Source organism: Mirounga leonina, unplaced genomic scaffold, assembly GCF_011800145.1.
Source record: "Mirounga leonina isolate KUSES-001 unplaced genomic scaffold, KU_Mleo_1.0 Mir_126, whole genome shotgun sequence".
NCBI classification, from domain to species: Eukaryota; Metazoa; Chordata; class Mammalia; order Carnivora; family Phocidae; genus Mirounga; species Mirounga leonina.
In genome coordinates, this window is record NW_023270314.1 from 24,121,585 (window position 1) to 24,146,431 (window position 24,847).

A 24,847-nucleotide genomic window follows, 5' to 3' on the forward strand; every position below is an offset into this window, starting at 1 on the left:
CCTCCGTGGCCGGTAGCCCCTTTAGGGGCAGATTCTCCTCCTGCCTCGTAAATTATGCCGGTCCAGCCTGTGGCCGGCCGTGACCGTGAACGCCAGCGGGGAAGGGAGAATCAGTGGCGGTAGCCGCGGCTGCCAGAAACTCTCCCGGTCAATCAATGCTGGGCTTCACGGCCTCTTTCACAGCCTCTTGGGCTTCCTGGAGGGCCAGGTGGGGGTCCCTGGGGTGGCTACTAAACCTGAAGCTGCATCCGCTCAGCTCGCAATCCCGCGCTTGCGGCTTCCGGTCTGCAGCCGCCTAGGCGGCGGGAAGAGTGGATGGCAACACACCTGTGAGCGAATGGGCGGGCAGGGCCTTCGAGAAAGGGGACCAGGAGACTTTTCGGGCAGGCTGCCCTAGAGGGGACATAGGGCTGATGATCGCCCTGTCCGCAGCCAGGTCTGCCAAACGCCTGTACCTCCGTCTGTTCATTCCAGGCCTAGAGGACCAGACCCCAGTGGACTTGAGCATTACTGATCACTGTGTTCTCCCAAACTGCACTTCCTCTTAGGTTCCCACACTTCCTCCTGCCCTCCCAGAGCTACCCTAACCCCTTCCAATCTTTCCACGGACCCTCCACTCTTGCTCCCTCCTCTCCTAACCCCAAATACTGGGAGTTTGGGGAGCCTTGGTTCCATTGTCCCCACTTTTGCCTACAGCAGGCTGATTGACTTAAGATCATGGAAGGAAAGTGGTGGTGGGGGGGAGCACCTGGTTACCTTTCCTCCAGATCCTCAGCCAGAGGCCAAAAGCCCCAGTCCCACTGCAAACCAGCCCCTCCCCAGCACCTCAGCCTTTCCTGTCCCTATCCCCTGCCTGCAGCACCTCCCTCCCTGGCTGGGTTCTTCCCTTCTCTCTGGGACCTGGCAGAGCCTGCTGGGGGGGGGGGGCGGCGGGTGTGGGAGGGAACCACAAACAAAACAGACAAGAGGATGTCCAGGGAGCACCTGCCAGAGATGCCTGGTGTTCTAAGCGGGGAATGCGTCCCAGGCAGCGCCCCCTCTTGCTCTCTGCCAGAGACAGGCTCAGTCTGGGGCCAGTGCCCGAGTCTTCTCCCCTAAAAGAAGGAGAGAGCTTGCTCTCTCAACAGAAGTCTTTTCTTTTTCATTCTCCGGTTCTGAAACCAGATCTTGACCTGCTGGTCACTAAGATTCAAGCGGTCTGAGAGTTCCCTCCGGCGCTGCCGCGTGATGAACTCGTTCACCAGAAACTCCCCCTCCAGCTCCGCCAGCTGCAACTTCGAATAGGGCTTGCGCTTCTTCCGGGAGCGGCTGTGGATCGGGTACCAGGGCGCGCCTGGGTGGAGACGAACCGGCAGTGTTGGCCAGAGGACCAAGAGGTGACAAGCCCAGTGCCCTTGGTCCTTCCCCAGCCCTTTTCACCTTGGCCTACTGCCCAATCCCAGGCCCTTGCCCTCCTGTCTCATCTCCTCTCTTCTACACAGACCCTCATCCCCACCAACTCCCCCAGCTTCATCATTCTCTTTTTCCCCTTTCACTCCTCCTTGCCTCCTCAACCCTACCTCCCACTGCACTATCTCTGACCCTTCTGTGTTCCGATCCCCTCATTTCTCCCCAAACCTCTTCTTCTCCCGGCTATCCTGGCCCCTTCCCTTCACATCCTCCGGGATGGGGTCCCTGATCAGCTAAAACAGACAGGAGCGAGTGGCCAGAGTAAACCGGGTCCAGTGGCGTTTCTTAAGAGGAAAAATGTAGGTAGGAGCCTGTGCGAAGGCGGAGGGTGAGGCCGTAGAGAGCGGGGACCAAGCTCTGGGTCCCCACCGCCCACCCCCAGGCCTGGGGAAATGTCTGTCAGAATCCCCTTCTCCGGAGCTCCCTGCCCCCTCCAGCCGCAGGTCGGCTAAAAGGGGACTCTCTGCAGTTCTTTTATGGGGATATTTACATGTTTATAGGCGCCCCCCCCCCCCCGTACTTCTTTTTAAAAGAAGCGCTTCCTCACCACACATTCGGTCACCGCAGGCGGCCCTAGCTCAGTCCTACCCCGCCCGCCCGGGTGAGCTGTCGGGTCCTGCGCACGCCGCACGAGCGGGCCGGGGTCCTTACCGCTGGCCGAGAGCCCGCCGCCGGGGTTTAAGGGCGATACCAAGCTGCCCGGGTCGCCCGCGCCGGCGCCCTTGTTGCCCTCGTTGAGCAGGGACGAACTGGAGTCGGATTCCAGTGACTGGCACGAGGGCGGGTCGTGCGGGGGCCCCGCGCCCCCGTCGCCGCCGCCGCCGCCCGCCGCGTAGTCGTACTTGAAACCGAGCGCGGGCGGCCCCGACGGCTCCAGCGGCAGCAGCGCTGCCCCCGGCCCGACTCCCGGGCCCGGCTCGCGCCCGCGCTCCTCCCGCTTCAGGCCCGCGCCGCCCTCGGCGCACGGCTCGCGGTAGTAACCCTTGCTGTCCTCCACTCGCGCCAGCTCGCACGTGCGGCCGAAGGGCGGGTTGAGCGACACCGGGCTGCCGAGATAGGGCTGCGGGTAGCCATTGCAGGGCTCCGCCGACGGCCAGGGCAGCGAGCACACGTTGTCGCGGCGCGGGTAGGACAGCGAAGGCAGCCCCGGCAGCTGCGCCCCCGACGCACGGAAGTTGGGGAAGTAGAACGTGTCTCCCGTGTGGATGTTCACCAGCGGCCCCACAAACCCGGGATTCAGGAGATTATGCTCGCCCATTTCCGCGGGGCCGGACCGGCGGCTTCTACTTTATTGCTATCTGACATTAAACATAGTTAAACCTGCGCCGGCCACCCATTGGCCATCCAGCTCACGTGGGCGCCGCCGCCAGGGGGATGGGTGGGGACAGCGAATCCCCCCCCCCCCCATCCCGCACCAACTCCAACTTCCCCCTTCCCCAGTCGGGGTGGTGGGGGGACAAAACGCGGGGGCAGGTTTATTCGCTGGATTCTGGTTTTTAAAAATATCATATAAAACCTAATGCAGAGAGTGAGGCAATCGCCCGACACGGGGCAAGAAGGAAAAAGCCACACCAAAAATACCCACACATACGCATTTCTGCACCATGCACCCCCCCAGATGTATTATCTTCTCGCCAACAGCTGGCCAAGCACAGCCTGTCCTTCTTTAATTAGCTCCTTTATTAACTAAAACCGTTGGAATTTACAGTATCTCCCCAATAAATTACTATTAGATATTGTGTCATATAAAGTTTACTGGCTGTTTAAGGAGACTGATGAGCCCTTTGGCTTGGGGTTTATTTACAGTAGAGGCGAAGTGGGGGTAAGGACAGGTTTCCCTGCCACTGTCTTTCCCAGCCCTGCCACTGCTGTGCTCCTCTTCCTCAGCTCTTTCTCCTCAGGAATTTTGGGAGACACTTGGGGTCCTCTCCTCTAGGAAGGACTATGGGAGAATTGTTAGTGTTGGGCATCCACCCCCCCTCCCCCGGAGCTGGGATCCACCCCAGCCTCACACTTCCACTCATTGTTAGAGGAGAGATGCAGAAAGGAGGCAGAAGAAGCCGAAAAAAGGAGGTGCCCAGTTCTATGTGGACCTGACTACCTGCTCTTGAAAATCTGGGGGCCTGAACTGCTCTTGCCTGTGACTTCTGTGGGTCAGATGGGCTTCTGGGGGTCTTCCAGAGTCTTGACAGCAAGAGGCTCTGGGACCCCAGCAGGGCTTGGCTGGCCTGAGAGCCTCGTGACTCCGCTGCAGAAGAGACCCCCCCACACCCAAGAACCAGCCCAGCCTGCTGCTGGGACCATCAGAGAGCAGTGCCAATGCCAGTAGATGTGCCGGGGGTGAGGGAGAGGACTCCGGAGAATCACCTTGTTGGGGTTTAAAATTATATTTATGGTGCTAACCTCAGCAGCTCCTTCCGTAGAAGGCTGAGAACCTAACACTGGCCATTGATGAGATTAATCGACATCTGGAAACCACAATCCCATCTCAACCAAGTCCACAGAACACAGATAAATGGATTAAAGTGAAAACCAAAACAAAGCCCTCAAAACTGGGTGTATTCTATTGGTGTCTAGTAGACAAAATACTCGGATTTCTATTTGATTGTCTCAGGCTCCTGTGCAATGCACGGCTTTGAGTAATATAAGGTAAAATAGATAGTTCAGCAAACATCTAAATGCGGAAACCACCAGGCGATCTAGAGAAATTTGGAGAAACCGAGAGTCTCCGCGAGAATATGGCAGAAAGAAACCCATGTAGGTGAAAGTTAAGTATCTGAGAATGAGCCGAAGCTACAAAAGCAGACCGAAGCCGAAGATTCTCATCTCCCTTTTTGTCCCTCTCCTCTGCAGGACGCGGCAGAGAGAAACGCAGATTCTTGGAATTCCACAGCTCGCCGGGCGATTTCATATCCCAAACCAGAACTGCTCCCTCGGACAGAAATGTGTCCGCACGAGCGAGCGTCGCCCTGCCTGGCGCAGCTCAGGGCTCGCAGCGCGGCGCCTGCCCCTCGCCCGCTTCCCCTTCCTCGCCCCAGCTGCCGGGACGCCCGGCCAGGGCCCTCCCGCCCCCAGGAGCCCGCCCCGCGCCCGGCACCCGCCGGGCCCACTTGCCGGAACCGAGGCGGAGGCGTGAGATGCTAGCCCCGCGCAGTCACCTCCAGTCAGAACGGCGCGAGCAGCGGGCAGGAGACCGCCTGGATTGGCCTTTTTGTGCTTAATTGATTAAGGGGCTGCGCGGCTGCAGAAAGGAGCATCCCTGAGCTGCAGATTCCACGTCACAGCATCTCCAGCATCCTATGTGTGCCCCCCTTTTCGAGATGCATTAATGAGCGCCACTGAAAATTTAAAATTTTTTAAAAAATTTATTTGGGGGTTATTTTGGTCCTAAAGATAAACAGGGTGTGACTTGAATACTGTTGCTCTTTTCAATCAGACACTGCGCGGGCAGCAAGGTCTCCAGGCCTCCAGGCCTCGGTGCTCGGCGGCTATTGTTGGTATGAGGGATGCCGAGCTGAGCTGCACAGAGTCATCCCTAGTCTTCGTGGGGCAGAGGCTTCTTCCCGTCCTCTTTTACCCTTCCAGATGACTCCAGTCTCCCAGAAAGGGGACCCCAGGAGGAAGGTCCCAGCCTCTCCCTGTCCCTCTCCAGCCCGAAAACCTGCGGCCCAGAGAGCCCTGTACGCTGCCCTCCGGCCAGGCCGCCGAGCACACGGAGCGGCGGCCACAGGGCGGCAGATGCAACGCTGGGGGAACTGAGAACGAAGTGAGGGCTTCCTTCCTCCGGGCACGCAGTTTCTCCCCCTCCGATTTGGCCCCACCCGAAAAGGGCATTTTCCCCAGGTTTCCACTCTGTGGACAATGGCACACGCACGAACCCCTCTTGGTTGCGTGCGGCTGACCCTGATTTCCCCTCAGGGAGCGCTGCCGGGAACCATCAGCTACGTTCTCATCCCCAGTGTCCTGCTCCTCGAGGCCCATTGTGAGCCTAGGGATTTTCAGGACCCCGGAGAGGACCCAGGCAATCTAAGTGCACCCCCGCGGATCTGCCCACCTTTAAGGCACACCTTACCGCTCTCGCCGCTCAGCCCCTTCCTTAACCCGGGCTCCCACAAACGCGCCCCAGAGCGCCGCGCCCAGCCTGGGTCCCCGGGGCCGGCGGGAGGCTCGGGTGCGAAGCTTCAAATTTAAATCCAGCCACGGCGGGAGCCGCCTGCGAAGAACCAGCTAGGGCTACGGGGAGGGGACGGGGGGGGGGGGACTCGCAACCCAAAGCGCTGGGCGGCCGCGGCTAGCCGAGTTTTATCCACCCGCACTTCGCAGCCCATCCGCAGAACTGTAATTGGCCAGACCCAGGCTCTGGAACTGCTGAGGGCTCTGTGCGTCCACTCTCCCGCACATTCATCAAATCCCACGGTTGGAAGGGGCGGCCTGCCTGCTGGCCCCTGAGCCGCCGGCTCCTGCTGCAGCTGGCCTGGCTCAACCATGCCGCGCTCATTAACTCAGGGGTTAATTAAAACTGAAGGCTAGGATGCGGCCCAAGACTTTCCTTGAAGACCCGAGGCAGCCCTCGCTCCCGCGCACCCACCAGCTGGCTGCCCCGCCGCCTCTCCCGCGCCTTCTGTCGGTGCCTCCATCCCTCCCGCAAGTTCGCGGGCTCTGCGCGGGGCCTCGAGTCCCCGCCGCGCCGAGCCCGGCGGCAGGAGTTAATTATAACAGCCGTGCCCGCTCCGGTGGCAGGGGCAAGGCGGCTGCGGGGGGCTCGGGCCACCGCGGAGGGGCTGCGAGCCGCGGGAAGCAGTTCCCCCGCGGACCCGAGGTCAGAATTGTTCCGCGCGGTGCTGCCTTCTCCACGGTCAGTCGCGAGGCCTCAGCGGCCCAGTTCAAGGTCACTGCCTAGTTTGCAGAAAGCGGTTCTGCCGCGTATGCAAATGAGGCAGGGCCTGGGCTGCGGATGGGATGTGAGTAGGAACTGAGCGGGCGTGGAGAGGGGAGATAAAGGGCGGCCGATGAGGAAGGTCTGCGTCCCCGCCCGACCGTTCAGACCTCTCCATTTCGTTCTTTTGAGGCAGCTCAGGTTTGGTACAGCCTCTTTGTTGGGTTCAGACAAGGCTGAGGGGTGGAGGTAGGGGGGCTCCGTCTCCTTTTTCTTTCCTTCACTAACTCCTCCAGGGGTTGGAGTCCACCTGGCTCCCAGCCCCCCCTCCGCGTGTCCAGGATTTAAGAGGAAGGGTGGGAGACCCCTTCTCCAGGTGCTGCTTTCTAGGCATCTGCAGCCTGGAGTGGGGGGGGTGCGTTAGAGGAACCTGGGGTGAGGGGCCCAGTCAGGCTTTCAGGCTCACACCAGCGGCCTGGGGTCAGCAGCGTCCTTACCTCCTCCAACCCTTCTACGGCATCCCTGGGCCCCCTCCCTCCACAAGACCCCAGCCTGATTGCCACTCCGAAAATGGGAAGGGGTGGAGGGGGGGTCCCAGGCGGGAACATCCGGGAGACCATCTCTCCACCTTTCACCTGAGCATCCCTAAATGAGCCCTCTTCCCCATATTCTCTGTCCTTTCAGCGCACTAATAGTTAAAGTTTCCCGGCTCTGACATTTTCCCCCTCCGCCAGCAGAGGATCTCCTCCGCCTAGTGAATTACTGAGTGTCAGGAAAGGTGTGGGGACCGAGTAAAACAACAACAACTACAACAACAAACCCCACTCTCATCAAACGCCACACCCACAGCCGCCTGCCCTGGATCCGGGAGCCCGGGGCCTGGTCTCCGAGACTTCGAAGCTCGGTATGGGGTGAGGACTACCCGAGTGCCCTCTGCCCCGCAGCCAGCGCCTCGCTGTGACCATGGCCTGTGGCCAGGCCTAGCACTGGGGAGAGGCTGAGATCTGTTTGGGGTCTACTCGGCTCAGCCTCCACAGCTTCCCAAATCCAAGCCCCCAGTCCCGGGGCGGGGAGGGGGCGCGGGTGGACTGAGGTGGGGGCCATCGGCCTGGCGGGTGGGGGTGGGAGGATGTGCTGCTAACCTCGAGGCTGGGCTGGAAGAGCGGGGGTCTACTTACCTTTGGAGACAGAAGAGGTTCAGAAGGGTGCGGGGCGGGGTTTCTCAGCCTCTAGAAACCTTGTGGGTGCCCCTTCCCCAGGGCCGCCGCAGGCCCAGCCTTGGTATCCGAGGAGGGCGGGGCGGAGGAGGAGGAGGAAGCGGCCAGCGGTAGGCGCGCGGGAGCCGAGTTGCAGAACATCTCTGGAGAGGCCGCCTTTTATGGGCGTTATTAGCGCCCCTGTCTAGACTGGAGACGACACCTCCTCTGTGTGTAAACAGAGGCGGCGGGCTCTGGCGGGAAGGGGGATGGCGCGTCAAGGGGGCGAGCGGCCCTCCCCTTCTCTGGCCACCGGAAGATCAAGGCCTTTTCCACCCTGCCCCCTTTCCTGTGCTCCCTGTGATGTCAAGGTCAGAAAGACCTACTCACGGTCAAGGCTAAAAGAGGAAGAGCCTGGTTGGTTGCAAAAAGGCTCTGGCCCCCTCCTCCTCCCAGAAGCCCCTCGCTCCCCAGGGCCCCTCAATCTTCCACCAGCGCAGGTGTGGATACACATCTGTCTGAACCAGCACTTGGAGTTTTTTGAGGGGTGGGCTTCTGACATCATCCAAGTCGGGGCATAGGTGGATCCTAGGGTGGGGAGCTCCTTTTTGATTTGGGGGACCTGCCGCAGGGTTCTGAGCTCCAATCCTCCCAGAGATGGAGAATGTCCCAGGGATGGCCCCTGCCTCACACCCACACTGGCCTGCTGATCCAGCTGCCTGTGGACCAGCCTCAGGAACAGATGGTTTGGACACAGTCGTGGAGGGATCTCCCCAAGAACTGCTGGCCTTGCTCCCTTAGGTGGGTTCTTAGCTGTGGGACTACAGGCTGAAAGGTCCATTCTGCTGGCCCTGGGTCTGGGGACTAAAATGTGGGTGAGGAAGGTTTTTCCCCCCAAGCCCAGGAAAGGATCTGAGCCTTCCCTGGCAGCTTGGTAGAGTGACCTCTAGATGGAGAGTCCTGTGAGGCTCCAGCCCAGGCAGGCCCCTCAGTCCTGGCCTGGGGAGTGGGGTGGGGGAGGCATGGGGAGTGGGGAGTGACACTGGATTATGAGAAAGATCATAGGAGCCCCAGTCCCAGAGGAGAAAGACTGTCTGTTTCCAGGGGCAGCCTCTGTGCTCTCAGCCCTTCACACATCTCGTATCCCCCTGCACCCTCATATAGAGTGGAACCTCACTCTCGCATCAGCACTAGGAGATTGGCCTTGGAAAGAAAGGCTCCTTACAGATTTGAGTGAAGAAAAGTAAACATGCTCTACACTCCGTGATGACAACATTCCTACTTATATGTTTGCACACACATGGGAACATCTCCACTGGTCAAAAGCTCTCTCTCTCTCTCTCTCTCTACACACACACACACACACACACACACCTTCACAGGAATGTCCCACAGAGTCCCCAAAGAGAATGCCAGCTCTTGGAGGAAGGAAAGGTAAAGGACCCACACAGTCAGGAAGAGAATAATGCATCATTCCCATCTTTGCCTCCCCAGAATACACACTCACACAATACCTGTCTCACATAGGAGTTTCCATTCTCACGCTTGCTTACTCTTATGGGAGAGGCATCTCCAAAATTGATCCAGACATGATAATCCTCCAAAACCCGTTCAGGTATATTTAATCCAGTGTCAGAGACGGTCCCAAACACCCCTGGCACACCGGGGCTCCCAGGGACTCAGAGGGACTGCTGTCTTTGCCTGGGTTTTCGGTGTCCCAATGCAACCCCAATGAGCCTGCATGAGCTTTCTCCTTTTTTCCATCGCCCCCTTCTGGGGCCTTAGGGAGGGTCCCTCTGTGTGGGAAGACTCCCTCATTAGACTCTCTGTGAGTTTGTGTGCAGAAGTAGAGAGATCCCTGGGAGAACTCTAGACTTCTCTTTCCCTACAGTCTCCAACTTCCACTGTATCGACAGCTGTCATGGGACAAAGCCAATGTACCCGCAAGTCAAGAGGGATGGGGGCCCATATCAAGAGAGCCCCAGGCTTCTTGTCTGCTCAGTTCCTTTTTCGGACACACACATTTAACTTTCAACTCTTTCCATCCTAGGAGAGACTCAGGGTTTTGGGAAGAGGTTAAAGTGGCAGGTGATAAGACAAGGGAAGATGGAATTATGAATGAACCTTATTCCTGGGAGGTTCACCTATGCCCCCCTGAACCCCACTTCCCAGCATGTGATTCTTTGATAGTTAACCCAGAGTTGAAATGGAGTAGACCGGAGCTGGCAGGCACATCACTAGCAGAGCGTCTATGGAGGATGAATTCTTCAGGCTCTTTGTCTCTCTCTCAGACTCCATGGTGTGTGTGTGCATGTGTGTGTGCGCACGTGCGCATGTGTGTGTGTGTGTTTCACCCCCAGAAACGTTTATTTAAATAAAATTGTAAGAAATTCAACCGTCGGGCAAAGGGAGGTCGGAGAGCTCTGATTTCCAACCCAATGCCTCCAGTCATTGTGTCTCACAAGAGGAAAAATATTATATATAAATAAAAATTGCTGCAGTAAAGATTTAATCTGAGATAACATTGTTTTAGGCTATATTGCTTTTTAAAAGTCTCTTAACCTGACAACTTAACGATCTCATTAACTCCACCAGATAGGGAGATAGGCTCCACGGACGCGACAGGGAAAACAAATTAATAGCAGAGTCTACACGGCTCCTGACAGCCTAGAAGTCTGTGGTCCCCAGGAATGCTGGAAAATAAAAGTGGGGTTGGCTTATGAACGGGGCGGGGGAAGGGAAGGGGTCCTAGCGGCCTGATATCCCTGCATAAATTGATGGGGAAGAAAAGAGAGCAGCCTAGGAGCGCTGAGCTTGCGGCTGCCCCCCAGCAGGACAGGCTGTGCAGACCCCTTCCCAGCCCCAGCCCTGCACTGGCTGGAGGGATTGCAGACCCTCTGGGGGCAGTAGGGCCCCAGGAGCCCAAGATTAGCTCCCCACCACGGCCCCCACCGCTTCTACCACGTCCACTACCACCACAGCATCCAGCTCTGGCTTGGGCCGCATGCCGCCTTCTCAGCTCCTAAATCCGGATCTGAGCCCAACCATTATAACTGAAATTGACAGGCAATGTACTTTTCTCACTCACCTGCTTCCAGGCCTTCCCAGTCGCTGATTTCATCCTTCTCTCCCCAACGTACACTCCTCTTTTCTGAAGGAGTTTTCTCCTATCTAGATCACATCAACAACCCAAATAACTCACTTTAAAAACTTGAGTGGAACAGAATATGAGTTGGAAATTTACCCAGCGGCGGGTGATGTCTACACTCTTCCCCTTGCCCATTCTGGCTGTCAGGGCAGCAAAGATGGCCCTGATGAGCCAGTGGACAGAAGGGTCTGCAGAAGGAATCTGAGTAATAAAATCAAGGCAAAAAAAAAAAAAAGATTTTATTTTAAAAACAGATTTGTGGGTGTTTTTTCTTTTTGCATTCAGTACATTGTCATTCAGACGTCACAACACTATATACAGATACACAACATTTTAAAAAAGCCTATTTCTGATGAACATTTCAAAAGAACACTGTTTTGTAATGCACCAGTGGGAAGGGAGAAGGTGAGGGACCTCCCCCCTCAGCAGCAAGTTGGCCTTTGAGGAGGGATAGTTAGGCAGCGTCTACATTAGCTGGTTAATTGGGGGCTGGTTATTTCGGCCTCCTGGAAGAAAACTGCTTCCCTCTGGACAATCAGTAAAAGTGAAAGTGTGAGGCGCTCTCCTCAGTGACTGCCTCCATGGAGAAGCAACTGGAGAGGGGCTCTGCTGGGGGACCCACTCTCCATCCCCTTGGAAGAGAAGTTTGTCCTTTTCTTAGAAAAATGTTCTGCTTCTGTGCCTGGCCTGATCCCCAGTAGAGAGAGGGAGGGAGGGAGAGAAAGAGAGAGAGAGGGGGGAGAGAGAGAGAGAGAGAGAGAGAGAGACATATTTGGCAGTGTGGTTGGAGTTTCCATCCTCCTTGGATTTCTGCATGTTGACTGAGAGAGCAGAACAGAGGAGGCAGTGGGGGCAAAGTCGGCTCCGGAGAAATTCAGTTTCCTGGTTGAGGTGGGGGTAGGCAGCTCCTCCACCAATTCCAGCTTTTGTTGAAACAGGAAAGAAAGAAAACCTATGCGCTGTCTGTACTCCAATCACGATGCCAGATCCCTAACAATTATCATTAATATTAACGCGACTTTTAAAATATGCACAGAAAACCTTACCTGGGAAATCTTGCCTAACTAAGGAGTGCGGGAGGGACAGGGAACAGGAGGAGGAACTGGAAGGATAGTGTGAGCTCACCAGGTCCTGCACCGAGGCCCCACCCTCAGGAGGGTCATCAACCTGCCTGGGCAAAGGATGAGGCAAGAATGGGGTCATGTGGGGCTCCCCAACCCTGCTTTGGTTGGAATGATGGGGCTCTTCGCCCCCTGCCTCTCAGCTTTCTAGCAAGGTGAAGAATGAAGGCAAAAGGGAGTGGAGGCCGTCGGCCTTCCTCCCACAGCCCACCCAGACCCACCTCCAAAGCTGCTGAGGCCTGGTAGGTCCCATCTGCACAGGGGTGGGAGTTGAGGATGGGGTGGGGAGTAGGGGGCCGCAGAGCGCGCCCTCTGATCCTCTCTGCCTCCAGCGGCGCAGTCACTCTTGCTTGTTAACATTAAATATTCGTCTGCACCAGGCGAAGCGTCCTTCGTTGGGTTCGGTAATGGTACAAAGCGGCGACATAAATAGACGGGGCGGGTGGCCGGATGGGCGGTCAGGTGGAGTGGAGATGAGGCGCTTTTGATTTGCTGACCACCTTCTTCTCTTTGACCCGTCGGTTCTGGAACCAGATGGTGACCTGGCGCTCGGAGAGGTTCGTGGTGGCAGAGATGCGCCGGCGCTTCTCTTTGGTGATGAACTTGCTGGCAGCGTACTCCTTCTCTAGCTCCTTCAGCTGCACCTTGGTGTAGGGCACGCGTTTCTTGCGCCCGCGCCGGTAGCTGCTCACCTCGGGCTGCAGGGGAACCACGTCTGGGGGCAGAAAGAAGCCGGGCGGCAGGAAGTGAGTCGTGTGCCTGGACCCTGGGCCAACCGGGCTGTGCGCCCCAGGCTGCACCACTAAGTAGGCTCAAGGTGCCGGCAGGGACTCGAAGGGGACAGACGAATTGCCCCCTAATTCTTTGCGCCTGTTATTAGCAAGGCCACGACTAAGATGAGGCCACTGATGTGTTGCCTCTGGTGAAAACTTTTTTTTTTTTTAAGATTTTATTTATTTATTTAACAGAGAGAGACACAGCGAGAGAGGGAACACAAGCAGGGGGAGTGGGAGAGGGAGAAGCAGACTCCCCGCTGAGCAGGGAGCCCGATGCGGGGCTCGATCCCAGGACCCTGAGATCACGACCTGAGCCGAAGGCAGACGCTTAAAGACTGAGCCACCCAGGCGCCCCTGGTGAAAACTTTTAAAGAGGGGGGAGCCAAAAACTAGGGAATCGAGGTAAGTAATATTTTAATGCAATGTTTAAAAAATCGAAATGAATGCAAAAAACCCCCATGATAAACAGAATAACAAATTTAAAAATAAACATGGGACCAATAGTACTGATTTTTCCTTTTGCCTCAGGCTCCAATACAGCTCTGCACAGCATTTGTTATTAAAATCCCATACCCTTAAAAGGGTCCCTGCAAATTTCACCCTGGTCTGAGGGCCTAGAGGATTGCAAGTATTCAGGAAAATTCTTCCTTCCTGCAGTTAGATCACTTGGGCATCCATTAGCATAAACTGTGCCCCATTATCAGGGGAAGGCATTCTGTTGTCAGTTTGAGGGAGGGAATGGCAGGAAGGAGAGAGCTTCAGTGGGAACCAACCACTGAGTGGGGCCTCATGCCTTTGGTCACTGTCTCTGCCCTAGGAATCTGAGACCTGTACCAACAGATAGAGAAGAAAAGCGTCCAGGTGAAGCCAGCCTGCTGGGGAGCCAATCGCTCTAGATGTCCAATGTTGTGAGCCACTTAACAGCATCCAAGTTAAGAGGTCCTGGATGGGAGATGTAGGGAATCAGGCCCCTGGAGGTGGAGTCCATGCCCCAGGGTCTGCCCACCAAAGGAGGCACTAGGAGAGCCCTTCTTGGGTTAAAACCAGCTGTTGACATAAGTCTTCTACAAAAAGAATTCAGTGCCTCTCCTTGCCCCCCACCCCAAGTGTCCTCTCACCAAAAGAGAGCAAATTCTGCTCCAACCCCCTCTCCTCTCCATTCCTCCAAAGCTGAGAGAAACTGTCTCCATCACATACAGGAACCCTAGCCACCCTAAATACCTTGTTATTCCAACCACTACTAGGTAAATTTCTTTAAGTCTGTAAATTTCACAGGAACTAAGAACAATATATGTCACTTATATCCCCCCTTCCATTCCACCCTCACCTCTGTTAATAAAAAGATCATTGCAACACTTTCAAGGGGGAAAGTGGGGTATTAGGGAGATCATCTGAATAATTCACCCCTCAATTTTTAAAAATGTAATTGTTAGACTTCTTCAGGCAGAAGCTAATGATGAGGACTGAATATCTGGGGTTCCCCCTTCATTCTTACTGCCCTTTGGAAGTAGAGAGGCAGTCCAGAACACAGACATAAAGCTCTTCCTGAAATGCTTGTTCTCACCCCACCCTCATAAAACACCTTCCCTACACCATTCCCACTGGGTCTGCTCTCACCCAGGAATACTTGTCTATACAGGCCGGAAAGAGAAGAGGTCACAATCAAATGCCAGTAGGAAATAAAGTGCTCAGGAAGAATATGTGAAAGAGGGGGTCCCAATGGCCTGGTTTGGCTGTCTTCATGATGACAATTTCTTAGGAAAATTGTTGGACTTGTCACTTTTCTCTGCCTGTGTAGGAATAGGTCAAGGTTTTTTTTTTTTTTTTTAATCTGAAAAACAAAACAGCTTCACTTTAACAGAGAAGATCCTTTAGGGTAAAAAGAATTTTTTGTACAAGATAATTTTTAAAAAATCTCTCAGTTCTCAACTTTGTTTTACTCTTACAGACATAGCTCTGATTCAGGAGATTGATGATTCCGGGACAAGAGTAAAACAAAGAGGGTAAGTAGTGATACCATGAGGTTTTTGGTGTTTTGTTGTTTTGTTTTGTTTTGTTTTTAATTTAAATCCTCAGAACATTTTTTCAGGCTTATTTTATTAAACCCAATTTACAAGATGAGGAATCTGAAGCTCAGAGTGGGTAAAATAACTTAAGTGGCAGAGCCAGATTTTAAACCAAGATTTTTCTGACTCAACATAATGAGACAGTAAGTTCTAAAATGGAAATAGGCTATCTGGTACAAAATCCCTCCTTTTCCTTGGAGAGCAAAATGAGATAAAGTGGGTTTTGGTTCCTGAATTAACCAGCTAATTGTCCGACTTTTTATTTCACTTTCTGGAAATGCTCACAGTTACCTACCCAATTTTGGATCCTCTAAACACCAACTCTAAATTTCCGATGAGGTTTAATCAACACAATCCTTAAAAATTGGTTTTAAGGGACGCCTGGGTGGCTCAGTTGGTTAAGCGACTGCCTTCGACTCAGGTCATGATCCTGGAGTCCCGGGATCGAGTCCCACATTGGGCTCCCTGCTCGGCAGGGAGTCTGCTTCTCCCTCTGACCCTCCCCCCTCTCATGCTCTCTCTCTCTCATTCTCTCTCTCAAATAAATAAATAAAAATATTTTTAAAAATTGGTTTTAAAAAGCAGATACCTGGTCTAAACTGGCTATTTTTCTCTATAGGATGCCAAGGATTGATTTGCCAAAGTTTTTAATGGATCTGACCAAAATGTTGGTTGTTTTGGCCCCTTGGGAAAATACCTTTAGTCTTGCCTTCTCAAAAAAGCCCCCTCTCACTGTCTGCTGTCTTGCCTGAAAAGGAATTGGGATCTACAGATACAGAAACATCTGGAAGCTCAGACCTCGAGTTGTGTCTATACTGCCTAAAGTAAGTAGGGGACTTAGTTATTAATTTTACAATCAAGCCTTCCCCAACATCCCTCCAGAGCACATACACACACAAACCACTTCATACCTGGGGACCTAATAGACACCTTTGAGAAGTGAAGAAAAAACAGATCAATGATCAGCTGTAGCCTTCTCTTGGGGTCCTGTGCACAGGTTCCCACTGCCCACTTGCTCTTGACCACCCACTCCTACAACAGGGCTCTGCATTCTGAAGAGGACTTTGTCCAGCTAGAAATCCTAGCTGCTCTTCTCAACCATAATCCAAAGGCTTGTCAGTAGGGACTTCCAGTATGGCCCAAAGAACCCACTATTTCATTCTATTGCTCTCCCCCAATCCTGACTCTGTCTCTCCCTGCCCACCCCCCCACCCCCATGCTCTGATTCTTAGAATTTCTACTGATTCTCTCTTAGAATTTTTGTCTCTCTGTATATAAAAAAAAAAAGTGCCTACACTCATCATAGGAAGGAAAAAAAAAAGGAGCAATGAAACAAGGGTCTGTATAATTGGGGGAAGAAGCCACAACACATCTTGGCCCTAATTATCTGGATCTTTCTGAACAATTGCCTCCATAGCCCACACCAGCCCAGACCGCCATAGCGAGGTTTCTCAGAGCCAGAGGCGCTAAAGAGAGACAGTAGTGTTTATGCCCAGATGCTGCCGAACAAACCACAAGTGCATAGACAGAGTTATCTGGAAATCTCACTACTTCTAAAAGATCTCTGTGTGGGTAGAAAGATGCAGGGTGTCTGAAGATAATTTCTTTTTCATCTGCTTTTTGCCTGGACATCTGCACTCACTGAGATATACCAGCCTGATTCTGTTTCCACACGGGGAGTGTGTGAGCATATCGCTGCTGAGACATAGTGGGTTTTATATCCATTTCCATGCCATAATTTGCAAGTGTATTAAACCTCAATTGGGCTGTATTTTTTTTTATTTCAAAGATATTTTTCTCTAGGAGGCTATGATCAAAAAGTGTTTATTTTTACCAGGTTTTTTTTTTTTCTGGGAATCTTTAAGATGTTCATTTTGCTCAGATATTTCTGAGCTTCTCTCCAATCCTTCACTGCCACCTCACTCTACATGCATTCACAGGGATGCCAAAGCAGCTCCTTCTCTTCACCTCTCCACACTAAACCCATTGCCCATTGCTCTAGACCCATGTCTCTGCCCACAGTGGGTGAGGTGGGCATCTGCTCCCCTTCCTTTCGGCCCCTTAGCATGGCCTACCAGCTCCCCCTGTTCCAGGAATTCCTGCTGGACCCCTGTCTCCTAAGGAGTTTTCCGTTTGGATGAGATGGTGAATTAAAGAGCCATCTGTCTATAGAACATTACTGTATACTTACATATCTGCTAGAAATGTATTATCACCTGTTTCATATTAGGTAGTTGATAACATAAATTATATTACATAAAAATATTATTGCCAATTCAGAACAGGTAATACATGATACCATGTACTATAATTCTATCATCCTGGAATCTTCTGGCAGCCAGAAATGGGGTGTCTAGTGTGGGTCCCACCCGGAGATTTAGTTGTGTTATACTAAGTAATCTCATATTTGCAAGAATGTTATCTTCTACACTTTCTAACATCATTCAGTGATTTTTTTTTCACCATCTGCCCTTGCCCCAATCCCGGATGCAGAGGAATTTCAGGCCCACCCTTAGGAGGTCTTCAGATCTCTAATTCCCAGTGAAAATGTCCCTGGGCTCACATGTAGAGCGGGGGGGCCCTCTGGATAGTATGGGGAGACATCTGTGGCTTCCATGCCCCCCCCCATTCCTGTAGGCATTAGAATGGAGCCAGTCAGCCCTCTCCCACCGAGGTCTGCTTACAGCCAGAGCAGACTCAGGCTTTGGATTCATAATTTCTCAGCGCTGTGCTGAATCCAAAGCTCCTGATGTGATTTTGACAAACCTAGGACTGATCTTTCTCCCATGGGGAATGATGGGGATTTCAGGATCCCCTCTGGTTCAGAAATAGCCTCAATTGGAAAAGGACATCGGTGAATTCTGCCCCCCCCCATACACAGGCAAAGACTTAGGGGTCCCTAGCCTGGGCCTGGATCCCAGATGTATCCAAAACAGGTCTTCAGTCCCTCACTTCCCATCCTCATTCCCCTTTTTCTGTGTTTGAGGCATAGAAAACTCTCTTTCTCCCCGACATCTGGGGGAGTTGGCAGTGGGAACACCCACAGGATTTGAGCTCAGGATACCAGAGAGGGAAAGAAAATTTTATATCCCAGGAGAGGGATGCAAACTCCCTTCTCGCCACATCCTCTCCAGAGATTTTTAGTTCTGCTCCTTTAACGATCGGGAAATTCATGGCCGAATTCTTAAAATAAATCAAGAAAAGAAAATATTCTGCATTTCTTTGGACCCGGCAAATTAGACCCCTATTCAAAAAACAAAAACAAACATAAAAACCTATCTAGTGCTTGAACGGTCTTGAAAATTCAGGCAAGATAGTTCTTATTTTTTTCCTCAGTTATCCGGGGGGGTTGAGGGTTTTGTCCTGGTGGTTTCGGATTCCAAGGCACCCAAGGCCCACCCCACCCCCATTCCTGGCTGGAAGCGGGCTTCGGGGGGCCAAGAGCCGCGCGTGAGACTGGAGCGGGCTGGGGGAGGAGGAGGCGAGCTCCCGACTCGAGCCGAGCGGGCGGCCCGGCGCTCGGGCGCCTGTGATTGCTTCACTCTCGGCCGGGCAGCTCCGGGGAACGTGTCGGAGCAGATTTCTTCCCCAGCGCATTCCTCAGCGCAGCTCGCCCGGCAGGCTCCATCGGCAGCCCAGCAGAGCCGGCGCGCCGGGGCCAGACGGCGGGGGTGGCTGAGGCGCGGAGCCCCGGGGCAGGCAGGGCGGGGAGGGGTCCCTGGCTGCGGCGGCGGCGGCGGCGGCGGCGGCGGCACTCGGGCCCCTTCCTTACCTGGAAAGGGAGACTTCCAGAGGTGGGCGGACTGCGACTGCTCCTTGGAGCAATACACCTGACTGTCCCAGCCGTTGGAGAGAGCCCAATGCTGGTAGCCTTCGACGGGGATGAGCGCGTCGTGACGCGGCTCCGGGTGCCCGCTGATCCCAGGCACCACCGACACGTCCAGGTAGCCGGGCATCGCCTGGTACGAGCTGGCGAAGCTGGGGTAGAAGGCGAACTCCTTGGCCCTGGAGGACAGGTCGTCACCGGGCAGGGCGCCCGACGGCTCCGGGTATTTATCGCCCGGGTGGTAGGCGCAAGGCTTTTGCTGCAGGTTCACGTTGTGCGACAGGCGGCAGCCGTAGTAGCTGCCACCGAACGGGTAGCCGTAGCCCAGGGTGGCGCTGGACGAGGTGGGGGGCGCCGGCGGCGGGGCGCACTGCCGCGCCGCCTCCGGGGCCGGGATGTCCGTGTAGACGGCGCCCTGTGGGGCGCCCAGGGGAGCCGGCGGGCGGCCCAGCACGGGGTGTGGAAGCAGGTCGCGGCAGTGGCTGGCCGGGCAGCTGCTGCCCAGCCCGTCCATGCTGGGGGCTTTGCCGGGGCTCGCTCCGCTGCAGCCGCCCCCCGCGCCGCCCGCGCCGCCGCCTCCCCCGCCGCCGCCTCCGCTGCCGCTCTCCGCCGCGCTGTCCTCATAGACGTACATAAGGCTCTCCGGCCAGCGCGGATGCAAGAGCAGCGAAGTCGTCATGACATGATCTGCTCGAGCTTTTTAAAAACTCCACTTGCCAGAGGCAGCGAGCTAGGGAGACACCTCGCTCCCTTTTCCCCTCCCCCATCCCTCCTCCCTTCCCTCTTCTCTCCTCCCCTCCTCCTCCTGGTGCTTCCACCGCCCTCCCTACATACCCTCTACGCATGCGGGGACACTTCATTAAGAAATCCGGCGTCTCCCGCCCGGCTCCCCTCGGCACCCCTCCCGCGCCCACGTGACGCTGCCAACGCACGTGATTCTGGGGCCCGGTCTCCTGGGGTTCCCACCCCTTGCGGTGGGGTGGGGCAAAAGGAAACAGGTCTCTGATGATTGGCTCTCAGGAGGGGCGAAGAGGAGGGAGCTGGGAGATTTAAAGGAACAGGGCAACGCCCCCCTGGCAGCCCCGAGGGAGGGAGAGGGAGGAGGGGGAGGCTGAATTTGGCCGACGCAAAGGGGTCTGGAGAGACTAGGACTGTTCCTGGGCGCCTCCCTCTAGGTTTAGGTTTAGATTGGCTAAGGGGGAGACTGATCCTTAGCCAAAAAACGATCGCTGTGACTGGATTGGGGTTGGGGCCAAGGGTGGGGGAGAAACTGGATTTTTTAAAATAAATAAACTAGAAAGCAGGCGGAAGCGTGCGGGCAAGGCGTGGGGAGCCCTGGTTCTGGCCCTGGCCTAATCCCCTAGAACTCGCGGATGGAAAGAACCCGAAGCCGCGCACCGAGAGACTTTGATGCCGGGATTGCATTTCCATTTCCGACTTTCAGCCACTTTCTCCAAAGCCCCAGTTGTCTGAGAGGGACCCTTTCGGCTCCTCCACCTCCACCGCAGAGCAGAGAGGGCTGAGAGGATGTGATAGCCCCAAAAGACACACACACACACACACACACACACATCACTACACGGAAGGGGTGGAGTGATGAAAATGGAGAAAGAGTAAAAGGAGGGAAATGAGGGCAATAGGATAGACTGATCTTTCAATGTGCAATAGAAATGAAAAGCCTCAGAGTGAGATTTGCAAAGAAAAGGGCAGGAGGTGGGGGAAGAATTCGGTCTAGGAAAGCTAAAGAGCCCTTGATGTGAACAAGAGCAAGCGCTCTCAGATCGGTGTACAAAAGGAAACGTGGAACGAGAGTCGGCCGATCTGCCCCTTTGGAGGGACCTTTCCCAGGCACAACTCTGTAAGACCCCAGAAGGACCGACCTAAGCCTGGTGGGCCGCCTCGGCCCTCTGCAGCCTGGGCTGAGCCGGCCTAAGAGGGCCCAGGGGCAGAGCCAGGATCAACACAGTTCTCTAACTTAGGCTTCCACGGCTTTCTTGGGGTCACTCCCTTTTAGTGTGGAGTGTCTGCATGCTTTAAAATTGCCCCATATGTCAAAGAGAAAATTAACACCAATTTACTGATTTTTGAAAAAGTCCCCCTCTTCCTTACCAGTCTCCAGACTTGGGTTTCCTATGCCCAGTGAGGTAATAAAGAGAGAGAGAGAGAGAAAAAAAGGGGGGGGGGAGAGGGGCTGCAGCATCTCCCTCTTTCCTGTCACTGCCACAGATTTTAAATGCTGGGTGCTCCTGTCCAGACGGCTCACAGGGGGTGGCCATGCAGTAGCCCCAGGCTAGTCCAGACCCACTGGATCCCTCAAACCTGAGAGCAAATGCCAAGTCTGTACTGAGATGCGGCCCCATGGCCACGTCCCTTCTCTCTGTATGGGGAAGGTAGTATTTGATGATGGAGAGCGCCCTGGTGTCAGTGAGTTAGGATAAAAAATGAGCAATCTTTATCAGTGTGATGTTCATCCAGAAGGGTCACCTCAGAGTCTGAAAGCAGGCTTTGGGCTGGGCTGGCAGTAGGAAGAAAATACAAAACATAAGCTGGCTTAGCTTCAAAGTGTGTTGAGGGCGATGATGGTGGTGGAGGGAGAAGAGATGAGCCCGGGGAAGGTGGGGGCTTGCTGGGAGCTGGCTTTTGGCTAGGAAACTGGCTTCCCTGCCTCAGAGTCCAAGGTCAAGGTAGAACAAGGGGAGCAAACAGGGGCTGGCCAGTCTAGACTGGGTCGTGTTGACCTTGGCCCCCGTCTGCCTGCTGCCTGGCTGGTGGGGTAGGTAGTGAGGAGGGCTGAGGTTTTCCAGCCGCAGGTGTAGAGGGGGTGCCGAAGCCCTGGCTTCTCCCACTGTGAAGTGCTGGGTCTGCGTGGAGAACCCAGGGCTACGTGGACCGGGCTCTGTGGGGCCGCCGGGAAACAAAGGGCCTGAACCGCCCACCCCATTCCTGGGGTTCCCTCCCCCATCCAGGAATGCTCTAGCCCAACGCCAGACGCGTCTTCCGCGAACCCGAACCCAAAGACACGCTTCCCCCAGCCTTTGGGAGTAGGGGGCAGAACGGCGGGGAGGATCCGGGTGCAGGGCGGCCCAGCAATAAATAAAATTAATAGTATGTTCTTTTCCAGGTTTATGTAAGGACATTATTCCTATTGCAATGAGATATAGATTTAATTAACCCGGCAATTTTACAATTCCATTTATTAGGGGCACGATGGGGCCAAAATTTAGCAACGAGAAGAGAGAGAACCAAAGTCTCCATCAAGAAGACCAGCCAGCGAAGATGTAGGCCCTCCAAGAGACTTGGGGGTGTGGGAAGGCTGGAGAAGGGGAAAGTTCAGGGCTAAGGGAGTTCAAAGCATCTGGAGACGTGACCGCATACTCTGAATGATTCCCGGTTCTTTCGCTGGGCTCCCCAAGACATTCCGCGCCTGAAATCGGCTCCGCGACGGGGGCGCTCCGGGAGCGGGGAGGGAGGCGGCAGTGCAAGAGCCTTCGGGCGCACGGGCGGCGGAAAGTAAAGCCTGCTTGGTTAATTAACTTTAAGCCTGGGGTCGCTTCTCTCTCCTCCCCCGAAAAAATGTGGATCTGGCTGAGACACAGATAAAACCAAATTAAACACTCCAGGAGAATATGCACCCCTGGAAACGTAGTAATTACATCTCCGAGACCATCCCGCCCTAGAAAGCCGCTGAAACCCGTGGCCCGCGCTCGCCCCCCACCGCACGCCACACCTCGCCTGCCGGCTTCGCCGATGGGGCGCTGGAGCTTGACTGCGGAGGAAGTTTAGAGGAAGTCAAGAGAAAGGAAAGGGAATGTGACTCCTCGGTCTCTAGCTGAGCTGCTGGTGTGGGAGTGAAGACGCAGCATTTCATTATATCAAAGGAAAATGGAAAATAGCCCCTCAGCCCCATCGGGGAAGACCGGGCTCTGCTCTGGGCTCCTTTCTCAAAGGGACACTTGGAACGGCTGGGCTCTGTCCTTAGTTTCCTCTGGGGACTGAGTTCCAGGCTAAGTTCAACTCTGAAATTCTTCTTTTCTAAGTGTCCAACATACAAAGGAGATATTCAGCGTGGGTTCTCACTGTGTGTGTGTGTGTGTGTGTGTGTGTTCGCTCCTGGCCTGTGGACTTGGGACCGTGTGCAGGCTGCATGCACTATTCCAGCACATGCCCCTGTGGACACAACCCAGTGTGTTCATGAAGATACCCAGCTCTCTGCTGACATCCTCTATATGCAAGTAAAGATCTCTGCTGGTCCGTTTATCTCTCTGTATACACACTTGATTTACATACCCATCCTATCTACCTACACATGCCCCAGGAAAATACTAAGAAAATGAAGAGGCAGCTGTCTGAGCCTTTCTGAACAGGAGGGGTGGAATTCCTGACCCACTGTATTAAAGACAAAGTCAGAGGTGTAAGTTAGCAGTGTCTGCAGCAGAAGGGTGCAAGCTTGATGAGCCCGTTTGAGGGCCTGGGGTACCTTAAACATCAGGTTAGAGAGAAGGATGAGAGGAGTGAAGTTGGTATGTCCCAGATTCTTCTCTCTGGAAATTAAGCATCAGTTGATTTCCCTTTCTTTTCCCCACAATCTCTTCTGTTTCCTTCAAATTCCCCAGGATTTAAAAAAAAAAAAAAAAAAAAAAAAGCTTGAAGCTCTCAAGCTCCGGCCCCCCCTTTTTTATGGGAGAAATTCCAGTTTAAAAAAAAAGGAGGGGGTGGGTTGAGGCTGTTGGAGAACAAAGAGCCTCGCCACCATGGGGTCTGGATTCTGGCCCAGACTTGGGGCCTTGGTGGGCAGGCATAGTTTGGGGGGCCCTTTCCTGTCCAGGGCACGGGCTGCAGAGTGGAAAAGGAGATTTGTGGATTACGGAGGACATAGGGCTTGAGCTATCCAGGAAAGAAAGGGATGTTTTGGATTAAGAGGCCACATACAGGAAGGGTTTGGGGGCTCAGGGAAGGCCTAAGGGAGGGCACCCCTGAGAGTGTGTCTGAGTGAGAGAGCCTCCCACACACTCAGGGCAAATTCTTGGTGGGTTGCCAAGGTGACATAGGTGAAGAAGGAAAGAAAAGTGACTGACCCTGGGGCTCCCTGGCCTAGCCCAGTCTCCTCCTCTCCTCTTTCCCTCCCCGTCTCTGGGCTCTGGAAGGTTGGGGATGACCCAAGGAGTATGGAGACACAGATGCCACCTCCCAGGCACCTGGATCCTTCTGGAACATGCTCTACTTAATTTTCTCCACCCCCACTGCCTGGCATCAGAAAAGGGCCACCCAGACCTCTCCTGCCAGCTTGGGAACTCACCTCCTGGGCAGTGGCTGCCATCCTGGCATCTTCTACCTTTATTGTTCTCCCTCCCTGGGCTCCCAGCTTGAGGGAAGATGGGACCAGGATGGCTGAGGCATCACTTTGTTCCTAGTTTCAGAGTTTTCCACTCTCAAACCCAAACTCGTCTTCCTCCAGACCCCATTCACTTCCCTCTTTTAGACATCAGAGAAATCCATTCCCTTCTGCTGCCAACTAGGACTTGTGGTGCTGGCCCAGAGCCTGGGGCACCACATCAAACTTTCCTCTCTAGTTCTGCAGGGATCCACACAGGGGTTCAGGTTCAGGCTGTTAGCACCAATCTTTTCCTGGATTCTCCACCAGCCTGCCCACAATCTCAGACCCTGCCTGGTGGTGCACTGGGTTGGCGGGGAAATCAGCCCCTGCCATGGAGAATTCTCAGGAAGTCTCCTCCAGTGGTTTCTGGGGTCCTTACCCCAGCCCTCTTTCTTCCACTGCTTTCTGGCCCCACCCTCCCAGCCTGGTCAACCTCCTGACAGAACCCCTTCCCGGCCTCTTCAGCTTCTCCTTCCCCAGCGCCATCCTTTTTCTAATCTCATCCCTCTTACTCTCTTGTCTCTCTTGGCAACATCTCAGCCTGTTACTTGCTCTTTCCTCACCCTCCAGTGACAAAAGAAAATTCGGAGAATTAACATGGAGTTTAGAAATTAACAAGTACCTCCTCCCCTTTCTTGCCTCCCTGAGCCCCCCTACCCCTACCCCATCTTCTGCTGTGGGTGAGAGCCCTCTGTTCCCCTCCTCCCCCCCAAAAAAACCCTCCCCCTTTTAGGAAGCCCTTCAGAAACAGACAAATAAAATCTCTCCTGGCTTTAGGGCCTGTCTGAGAGGGAAGTCCAAGTTCATTTTCAAGTTAGACAAGGGAGTGAGGGGGGTGGGGAAGAGGTGGAGGAGTGTTTGCTGGGAGCTGGGTTTGGCTTTCTTGCAGAGATCTAACAAAGGCCCCTTTTGGTCAGAAAGCCAACAAACTGAATGCTTGGAAAAGGCATTTATCACTTTTGATCTTTTCCTCCATCTTTTAAAGTTTAGATTTGGGGCTCCTAGGAAGGAGGCT

The 24,847-nt window shown here is 54.3% G+C and overlaps 2 protein-coding genes across 2 annotated transcripts; both read right to left on the reverse strand.

Moving 5' to 3' along the window:
- Positions 1-1,094: 1,094 nt before the first annotated feature.
- HOXC12 (homeobox C12) lies at positions 1,095-2,707 on the reverse strand. The gene is made up of 2 exons (XM_035002008.1): positions 2,101-2,707; positions 1,095-1,333 (listed from the first exon to the last, which is right to left on the reverse strand). Exons 1-2 carry the CDS (start codon positions 2,705-2,707, stop codon positions 1,095-1,097), a joined length of 846 nt encoding a protein of 281 aa, XP_034857899.1.
- A 9,541-nt stretch (positions 2,708-12,248) lies between these two features.
- On the reverse strand, positions 12,249-19,137 carry HOXC13 (homeobox C13). Its single transcript, XM_035002009.1, has 2 exons — positions 18,405-19,137; positions 12,249-12,505 (listed from the first exon to the last, which is right to left on the reverse strand). Exons 1-2 carry the CDS (start codon positions 19,135-19,137, stop codon positions 12,249-12,251), a joined length of 990 nt encoding a protein of 329 aa, XP_034857900.1.
- Positions 19,138-24,847: the final 5,710 nt, after the last annotated feature.